The following is a 9,574-nucleotide window of genomic DNA, read 5'->3' on the forward strand; positions in this document are numbered from 1 at the left end:
TTGAAACAGGGGCTTGCTCTGTCATTCAGGCTAGAGTGCAGTGGTGGTCATAGCTCACTGTAGCCTCAGCCTCCTGAGCTCAAGTGATCCTCCCTCCCTAACTTCCTAACTAGCTAGAATTATAGGCACGCATCACCATGTCGTCATTTTTGTGGGGGTTTTTTTGGTAAAGATGGGGTCTTGCAATGTTGCACAGGCTGGTCTCAAACTCCTGGCTCTAGTGATCTTCTTGCCTAGGCCTCTCAAGGTTCTGGGATTACAGGAATGAGCCAGTGCACCAGGCCTCAAACTGTTGTAACCATGGTAGTGACCTTGGACATTTTCCTGAGGAGTCACTGCAGATTTTTAACTGGAGTAGTGATTTGATCAGACCCATTTAACATCAGCGTGGGGGATGCTTTATAATAGTAATTCCAAAATGCTGTCTGAAGATGCAAAAGTTTCTAAAGAAGTTTCCCCTGTGTAGTAAGTTACATTGAAATGAGAAAATATAATAGGACAATTTAGTAAATCCTTTAAATATCTAAATTTGTTAAATCTGCCTGAATTCTCTGGTTATTCCTTCCCTGAGTTCGTGGCTTCAAATCCTCTTTATTTAATAAGACACTGGTGTTAATAGATAGTAGTGATAGGTTTGTTTGTTAATGCTTGATAAAATAAAAAGTTGGCATATTTTTTCAAAGATATTCCAGATTTAAAAAAAAATAAACCGATCTTTGAAATCTCAAAGTCTGGGAACAACTGGCAAAGTTAGATTAGCAGAAACCTGCCTTTGTATGTCTGTTTTTTCCATAGTACACATTCCTCAGCCCCTGGGGAAGAATTCAAGTGTAATGAAATTGGTATAGGCATATGTATTTTGAAAAATCTTCCAAGTCCTTTAGAGATGCTTCCCTGGTTTAGAATCCCTGGTTTAGAGGAAGAGTTGAAAAAGACCTGGAGTTCAGCAATGGAGAAAACCTTGAAGAAACCACAAGAGAAGACAGGAAGGGTGAATGTGAAAGACACTTTTCTTAGATGGAATTAATAGGACTCAAGGATAATAAGATGGTCCTTGCAGAAGATATGGCAAAAATGGGATTCAGGAGGAGGCTCCAGATGGTCAGCTGTGAGAATGGCCCTGCTTTACTGTGCATGAAAATGATTTCCTTCTACATGGGGTGCCCATCCTTCTGTCTTGTTCCCAAGAATTAATTCTTCTTAAGAAGGCAGCAGATGAAGAGAAGACTTTTGTGAAGAATGAGGTAGACATTCAGGATTCAAGGTCTAATGTAGAATTCTACTGTAGATGGTACTTGGTTTTCATGGAGTATCTGCCACAAACTGAAGTTATTAATATTTTCTTGTTTTAAGAACACAAGAAATAAAGAAAACAAGTGAGTAGATGTGACATGGGTTGGCTCTGTGTCCCCACCTAAATCTCATGTTGAATTGTAATTTCCAGTGTTGGGGGAGTGACCTGGTGGGAAGTGACTGGATCATGAGGGAGGGATTTCTGCCTTACTGTTCTTGTGAGGCTGAGTGCTCAAAATATCTGGCTGTTTGAAAGTTTATAGTACCCACTCCCTTCACTCTCTCTCTCTCGTCGGCTATGTGAAGAAGTGCTTGCTTCCCCTTGCCTTTAGCCATGACTGTAAGCTTCCCGAGGCTTCCCCAGAGGCAGAAGCCTCTAAGCTGTCTGAACCATGAGCCGATTAAACCTCTTTTTTAAATAATTTATGTAGTCTCAAGTATAGTAGTGTGAGAACACACTAATATAGGGTGTCTGTGACTTAAGACTTCTGCTAAGTGGTTAGAACCAATAACATCCCCAAATGGCCAGGTGACATACTGTTGAGTCCCCTGAGGGCAGGAGTCTATCTCCTCCTACTTTATCCTGACTATGTTACTAAAGCATCAAGAGGTAATTGGTGTTTGTTGATTGAGGTTTTGGTTCTTTCACTGAACAACTCAACCCTTTTGGAAATATAATTTTATATTTTAAAACTTCAAAACTATTCTGTATTCTTTAATCTCTCGGGGTCTCTATTAATGTTCTCTGCAGGACAAATGATTTGGACTAGTTGTGAGCTGACTGCTTTAGAAGACAAGAAATAAGTGCTGACTCTTCATTCAACTTATCAAATATTTTATTGACACCTATGATGAGCCATCAATTGAATGTGGAATGTGAAAAAAAAGGGAAGAATTCAGGCAGATACTAGCATCTTTCACCTAAGCAACTAAACAGGATAAAAGTTCTAATGATCTATTGTTGCATAACAAATCATCTCAAAACTGAGTGGCTTAAAAGAACATTTTTGTTATTTCTCAGCATTCTTTAGGTTGACTGAGCTATGCTCTGCTATTCTTGATTGAGACAAGACCAGAACTAGAGAAAGGTGAGTGTAGTGTCTAAAGTACAAAATTTAAAGAGATACACACTCTTGGAGTCCTCGGAGCCCCATTATGAAGATCAGTGCCTCCTTAAATTTTATACCAAAATGCCTCATTTGCCTCACCCTGACCTTGACCCTCGCTTGGGGTATCTCTCATATGCCTTCAGTCAGATGGCAGCTAGAGCTGAAGTCATCTGAACGTTTGATTGGGCTGGACATCCAAGATAGTGTCTCCACTCACAAGTCTGGTGCCTTCTTCACTCACTTGGCTAAAACAGCAGGGAGCTGGCCAGGGATCTCCTTCCGTCTCCATGTATCCTCTACACATAGTAAGCATGGGCTTCTTCACAGCATGCCAGTCTGAAGGTAATCCAGATGTCTTACATGGTGACTGGCTCCTCCAGAGCAAGCATTCCAAGAGGTCTGACATGGTTTGGCTCTGTGTCCCCACCCAAATCTCATCCTGTAGCTCCCATAATTCCCACATGCTATGGAAGGGACCCAGTGGGAGGACTGAATCATGGGGGTGGGTCTTACCCAGGCTGTTTTCATGATATCGAATGGATCTCTTGAGAGCTGATGGTTTTAAAAACAGGAGTTTCTCTGCACAAGCCCTCTCATTGCCCACTGCCATCCACATAAGATGTGATTTGCTCCTCTTTGCCTTCTGCCATGATTGTGAGGCCTCCCGAGTCATGTGGAATTGTAAGTCCATTAACCTATTTCTTCTGTAAATTGCCCAGTCTTGGGTATGTCTTTATCAGTAGTGTGAAAACGGACTAATACAAGGCCCCAGTAGAAGCTGCAAGGCTTCTTGTGATCTAGCGTTGGAGGCTCCAGAATGTCAGTCACTTCTACTATGTCCTATTGGTAAAAGTCAGTAAGGCCTGCCCAAGACTCAAAGGGAGGGGAAATAGACTCTTGCCTTTTGATCTGAGTAGTAAGGATATAAAGGCAGGGAGAAAATGGATGGAGACCAATTTTTGAGGGTATCTACCACAGAAAGCCCAGTAAACAAATAGGTTTTGAGGATGGGAAATTCGAAGTGCTCTTGGAAAAGCTTAAGTTTGAGATGTCCTTGGAACCAAGTGAGTATATACATATGGAGATCAGAGAAAGACTGAGATTGAAAACATCAAATTAGGAGATGCAACTTAAAGTCAAGGCACTAGGTGTGGTTACCTAAGGAGTTGAGAGAGAGAGAAGGAGCCACCAGGCAGTAAAATGAGGGAACAGGGGAGTGTGGTGTTTCAGAAGCTAAATTTTTAAAAAGCTCTTTGAAAAGAAAGAGGTGATCGGTCACGGCCAATGCTGCTGAAATGTCAAATAAGCTGAGGATGGAGAAGTGACCATCAGACAGAGCAAGGTTTTGGTCACTAGTGACTCTACATAATCAAATGGAACTCGATTACGTAGAGTGAACCAAGAGGAGAACAGGAGAGTGGGAAAAGTGAGTAAAAGCAAGTTTTTCAAGTTTTCATGAAAATGGGATAGCGACTGAGTAGGGAAGTGGAGTGTAGAAGGTTTTACTATTATTTGTTTTAAGATAGGAGACAGTATAGCCTATTGTGGTGAATGGCAATGACACAGTGAAAAAAAGCAGGCTGAGAGCCTCAGGCTGGAATGCTAATGCCCTGTGACTGGGATGCAGAGGTCCCCAAAGCAGGCAGATCTCCCTTAAACTCACTGAGAGCTGTATCAAGGCCATGGTGGGCAAGTTTTACCAAAAATACAACACAAAAAAAGAAATATGTTAACGCTGAGGGCAGGGTTCTCAAAGTTTGAGCAGCATTCTCTGATAACTTGTTAGAAATGCATGTTCTTGGGACCCATCAGTCCAACTGATCAGAAACTTCCAAAACTAGAGATCTGAGTTTTCTCATACTTGGTATGGTTTGGGACCCACTATTCTAAAGGAACTAAACAAAAATTCAAGTAAAGATGAAACTAAGTGCTGACTTTTTTCCTTATGAGACTAAAATAACAAAGCTTTAAAGACAAGAGAGGCTTTTTCAAGTGTCTAATTGGCTTGGAACCTCACCTATGAGGGATCCAAGACTCAGAGAAGGTGTCTGAGTTGCCCAAGTCCTCCAGACAGAACTGAGAGGACAATTCCAAATAGCAGAAAATAGAGAGAGCGTGAGCCAGGAATCAGGAATATGGTTGTTTTGATGTGGCATGAAGTTGCAGCCTTTCTGTATTTTTAAAGTATCGATTTATATTGTTGCTTATCTTCTACAACTCAAATCGGTCAACCTTACGTCAATCTGGCTCTTTTAAGGTGTGATTTTGGTTTTGGGGACTGCAGAGGTGCAGCTTCCCACGGCTGACCCAGCGCCTCTGCGGAATGCAGCAGCCTCAGCAGGCACAGGAGGCTTTTCCGCAGCCGGAGAAATCTAGTGCTGGGGCTCCGGCTGTGACTTTTGCCATTTCAAATTCACGTGGCCTCTGGGGAGCGGTGGGACAGCCCGATGCTCAGCGCGTCGGAGGCCCGGCTCCCTCTGTTTCTGTAGGGGAGATTTAGCCTTAATTTTTGTGACAGATGGAGTTGATAGTCTCTCCACGGAAAGGGGAGGAAAAAAGCGCCAGTTTTTGACAGGCCGCAGACGCCCGCTGCCTCTGGTGGCCGAAGGCTGCGTTGCGCCCCACTTAAGGTAGCTCGGAAATTCCCGCGCCGAGACTGCAGAGGTCTCCTCTGCCGGGCAGCCTCCCTTAAACTTAGTGAGGGGCCGAAACTTACACTTTAACATAAACCTTTGGGGTCTGTCCTCCTTCTGTCTTGTGACTGCGGCCGGGCTGTACTTGTTCAACATTCCTGAATATTTTTAATGCTATTTTAATTTTTTCATTACTGCACGTGTTGCAAGCTTATCTTCCTAAGAAATTATTTGTTGATTGGATTTCGGTTTTGCAATTTGAAAACGAAGCGTGGCGCACGGGCTGTACCTACTAGATGGGCTAGATGGGGCTGGGGTGGGGGGCGGGCTGTAAGCATCTCAACAACATCTAACAAAGTGTGCGGTTCTTTCTTGTATGCTTCTTTTAAAAAGTTTCGGTCTCACATTAAATCTCCGGATTCTCCCCCTGCCCTCTGTGGTGATGGAGACCCAAAGATAAGCAGCCTGGAAGATAAACTGAGTTCAGAGCCCAGTCGAAAGCACAGATGGGGGCCAGCGGGAATTAATAAAATTACAAAAAAAAAAAAAAAAGAGAGAGAGAGAGAGAGAAAGTCAAAAGAAAGAAAAAGAAAAAAGAACCAAACAAAAAAGGCCCGTGGCTGAGCCGGATGCAAACAGCTGCCCCTCAGCCCTGCCCGCCGGTTCTACGCGCGAGCCGTGGCTGCATATCTGAGCCTCCTTAAGAGTAGGAGGAGCTCCGGGCCTCCGTCAGGCTCCCTAAGCCTTTCCTTTCAAGCCCAGAATGCCTGAATGTGAGCTGCCCACCACCCTCCCGCCCTCCCCCACTCCGCAACCCCACCCCAGCGGCTCGTAAAAAAAAAAAAAAAACTTTCAACAACAACAGGCAGGACCAATAGCATCTCGAAAAGCCGGGAAAGGGGCCGAGCAAAGGGCGAAAGAGAGCGGAGAAAGGAGAAAGCGGGCCGGCTGGGAGCGCGCGGGGCCGGGGCTCGGCGAGCCGGAGGAGCGTTGCTAATGTTTTTGTTTGTTTGCTTTTCCATGCATGCATAATGAGGGGGCACCGCGGCACCACGCGGGGGCTCCCGGCCCACTTTTGTATTTAAAGCCTCGCTGCTAACGAGTCTGCAGCCGGGCTCAGCGGATCCGCTCCCCGGGCTCCTGGTCACCCGAGAAGCCGCCGCCGAGTGAAGCCAGGGAGCCGCTCTCCGGCAGCGCCGACTTTCTTGTTCTCCCCGCGCCTCCCGGAAAGAGCTCCCCGGAGCTCGGCGGAGGCCAGGGTTGCTGCGGGAGGAGGGGGAGGGGACGCGGGGCAGCCCGACCGCGGGAAGGCGGGCAGCGCGCGGACGCCGGGCCAGGAAGCGGCGCGATGCGAGAGACCGCGGCGGCGGTGGTGGCGGCGCGGCGCTGAGTCCGGGCGGAAAGAGTCGCCGCGGCCGCAGCGGGAGCAGCCGGCGCGGGGACCGCCGGCCGCACAACGGATCTGCAGGCGCGGAGCAAAATGCACCCGCGGCGGCGCGCGGTCCTGCAGCCCCGCCACGGCCCCGCGGCCCGCACCCCCCCCGGGGCGACAGTGAGCGGCTCCGGCCACCGCCGGGGGCCGAGCGGGGTGGGAGAGCGGGACCAGATCTCGGCTGCTGTTCATTTCCAGGAAGCCACGGCAGTCGGTGCAAGGGGGGACCTTCTGCCACCCGCGGGGCATCAGCCAGCGGCGCGCATGGATTTATGAAGACACTCATGCAAGAAGTGGGCAGGACTTGGACAAACTTTTCCACCGGCTCCGCGTTCGCCGCTCCCCGCGCCTCGTCTCCTTTCCCCTCCTCTCCCGGCGGCCGCCGCTGCCCGCGATGGTGGCTGCGCTGCTGGGCGGCGGCGGCCAGGCCCGCGGGGGGACCGTGCCGGGCGCCTGGCTGTGCCTGATGGCGCTACTGCAGCTGCTGGGCTCCGCGCCGCGGGGCTCGGGGCTGGCTCACGGCCGCCGCCTCATCTGCTGGCAGGCGCTGCTGCAGTGCCAGGGGGAGCCGGAGTGCAGCTACGCGTACAACCAGTACGCCGAGGCGTGCGCGCCGGTGCTGGCGCAGCACGACGGGGGCGACGCGCCCGGGGCCGCCGCTGCTGCCTTCCCGGCCTCGGCAGCCTCCTCCTCGCGCTGGCGCTGCCCGAGCCACTGCATCTCGGCCCTCATTCAGCTCAACCACACGCGCCGCGGGCCCGCCCTGGAGGACTGTGACTGCGCGCAGGATGAGAACTGCAAGTCCACCAAGCGCGCCATTGAGCCTTGCCTGCCCCGGACGAACGGCGGCGGCGCGGGCGGCCCCGGCGCGGGCGGGGTCATGGGCTGCACCGAGGCCCGGCGGCTCTGCGACCGCGACAGCCGCTGCAACCTGGCGCTCAGCCGCTACCTGACCTACTGCGGCAAGGTCTTCAACGGGCTGCGCTGCACAGACGAGTGCCGCACGGTCATTGAGGACATGCTGGCTATGCCCAAGGCGGCGCTGCTCAACGACTGCGTGTGCGACGGCCTCGAGCGGCCCATCTGCGAGTCGGTCAAGGAGAACATGGCCCGCCTGTGCTTCGGCGCCGAGCTGGGCAACGGCCCCGGCAGCAGCGGCTCGGACGGGGGCCTGGACGACTACTATGATGAGGACTACGATGACGAGCAGCGCGCCCCGGGCGGCGAGCAGCCGCTGGACGACGACGACGGCGTCCCGCACCCACCGCGCCCGGGCAGCGGCGCTGCTGCAGCGGGCGGCCGCGGGGACCTGCCCTACGGGACCGGGCGCAGGAGCAGCGGCGGCGGCGGCCGCTCGGCGCCCCTAGGCGCCTGGACCCCACTCGCCTCCATCTTGCTGCTGCTGCTGGGGCCGCTCTTTTAGCTCTGGCGCCCCCCGCCGCGCGCTCGCCTGGCCCCCGCGACAGGGCACCTGTGGCTTGGGGACAGATAGAGGGGATGGTTGGGGATACTTTCCAAAACTTTTTCCGAGTCAATTCGGCGTAGCGGGTCCCCCTGCCAGGACTCTGTGCACTTCCCCTGAAGCTCCTCTCAGGAGGTTGACTTCTGGGACCCCGCCCCAATTCCAGGCTCCAGAAACTCCCAACTCATCTGTCTCCAGAAACCTAGGCTGCAGTGTTAAGGACGTCCGGGAGGACAGAACAGTAGTCCTGGACTCGAAAGGGAAGGTGCTGACCAGTAGGGCCTTAGCAGTTCGGAGGGATGAGAAGGAGGAATTATATTTGCAAAGGGGCTATTAGCATGTTTCCCTTGAGGGGGGAAAAAGAAGTGCCGGTATCGACTTTTATAGATTGTGGCCAGTGAGGACATTACAATCCTATGTAAACAGAAAAGTCCCACTTACCTTCATTCCTTCACTGTTTGTATCAGCGCCCAGAATTCTCAGTGACGTGGGGGCGGGGTGGGTGGTGATTGCCTTAGAGGGAACCCCTAAATTGGTTTTGGATAAGTTGGAGCCCTTGACCTTAATTTCATTGCTACCACTCTGATCTCTTAGCACATTTCTTAGGATTAAGGGTCCAAAAATGCTGATCTAAGGGGTTGCCATGGTGTTGAACAATGCAACTTTTTATTTTAAAAAGCTCTGCACTGCCGTCTATGAAAGCCTTTTTATAATGTTTGGTTTTTTGTCATTTTTGTTCTTTACATCAAGAAATTAAATGTTTAGATATGCGGAGAATGTATATTGCCTCTGCTCCTATCAGGGTTGCTAAACCCTGGTACATCATATATAAAATGTATTAAAACTGGGGTTTGTTACCAGTTGCTGTACTTTGTATATAGAATTTTTATAAATTGTATGCTTCAGAAATAATTTATTTTTAAAAAGAAATTAAAAGTTTTAAACTTACATTCATATTACATCTTTCCCCCCTGAAATGTATAAAATCCATTTGTCACCAAGGATCAAAACCCACAGTCCATTGTGAAGTGTGCTATATTTAGAACAGTCTTAAAATGTACAGTGTATTTTATAGAATTGAAGTTAACATTCTTATTTTCAAGAAAATTTATGGACGTTGTAGAAATGTACACACGCATTTCCAAACTGCCTTAAACAGTGTATTTTTATAGACATTGTTTTTTTAAAATCACAAGTTTTTAAATAACTATGGATTTGTGTATTTTTTGGTTATTTGTTTTATTAAAACATGTACATCAGTAAAGAGTTTTAAACAATGAATGTGGTGTAATTACTTTCCAGAGTGATATTGTGGTTAACCCAATAATGGGTGAGGAGGGGGGTTGAGGGGGCAGTGAGAAGCTATCCACCATCAACTGAAATGAAAATACAGTACAAGACAAGAAATGCAGGGTATTATTTCTGCCTTTAACTTAATGAACAATTAGACATCTGTAAGTGAGGCAGCCAAAAATATATAATTGACTGGCCTCTATTGATGTTTGCATTTGTGAAGAGAATTCACAAAATCGTGTCTCCTGCACATCATTTGAGGATAACTCAGACATCGTGTTGCCCCACCTTCCTCCTTTTCCCCTGAGACATCCCTTCTCTGTACCCCCCCTTCCCATCACCCCTTACCACC

General features: G+C 49.2%; 1 protein-coding gene across 1 annotated transcript; it reads left to right on the top strand.

Moving 5' to 3' along the window:
* Window positions 1-6,824: 6,824 nt before the first annotated feature.
* GAS1 (growth arrest specific 1) lies at window positions 6,825-9,210 on the top strand. Its single transcript, XM_032266314.1, has one exon. The coding sequence runs from the start codon at window positions 6,862-6,864 to the stop codon at window positions 7,888-7,890; it is 1,029 nt and encodes a 342-aa protein (XP_032122205.1). The 5' UTR covers window positions 6,825-6,861; the 3' UTR covers window positions 7,891-9,210.
* The last annotated feature ends 364 nt before the right edge of the window (window positions 9,211-9,574 follow it).

Source organism: Sapajus apella, unplaced genomic scaffold (genome assembly GCF_009761245.1).
Source record: "Sapajus apella isolate SASKATOON/1434 unplaced genomic scaffold, GSC_monkey_1.0 scaffold157, whole genome shotgun sequence".
Lineage (NCBI taxonomy): Eukaryota > Metazoa > Chordata > Mammalia > Primates > Cebidae > Sapajus > Sapajus apella.

What these genes read in the sequence shown, in the direction of transcription:
- GAS1 (XM_032266314.1), top strand. Translation starts at nt 6,862, where the DNA reads ATGGTGGCTGCGCTGCTGGGCGGCGGCGGCCAGGCCCGCGGGGGGACC.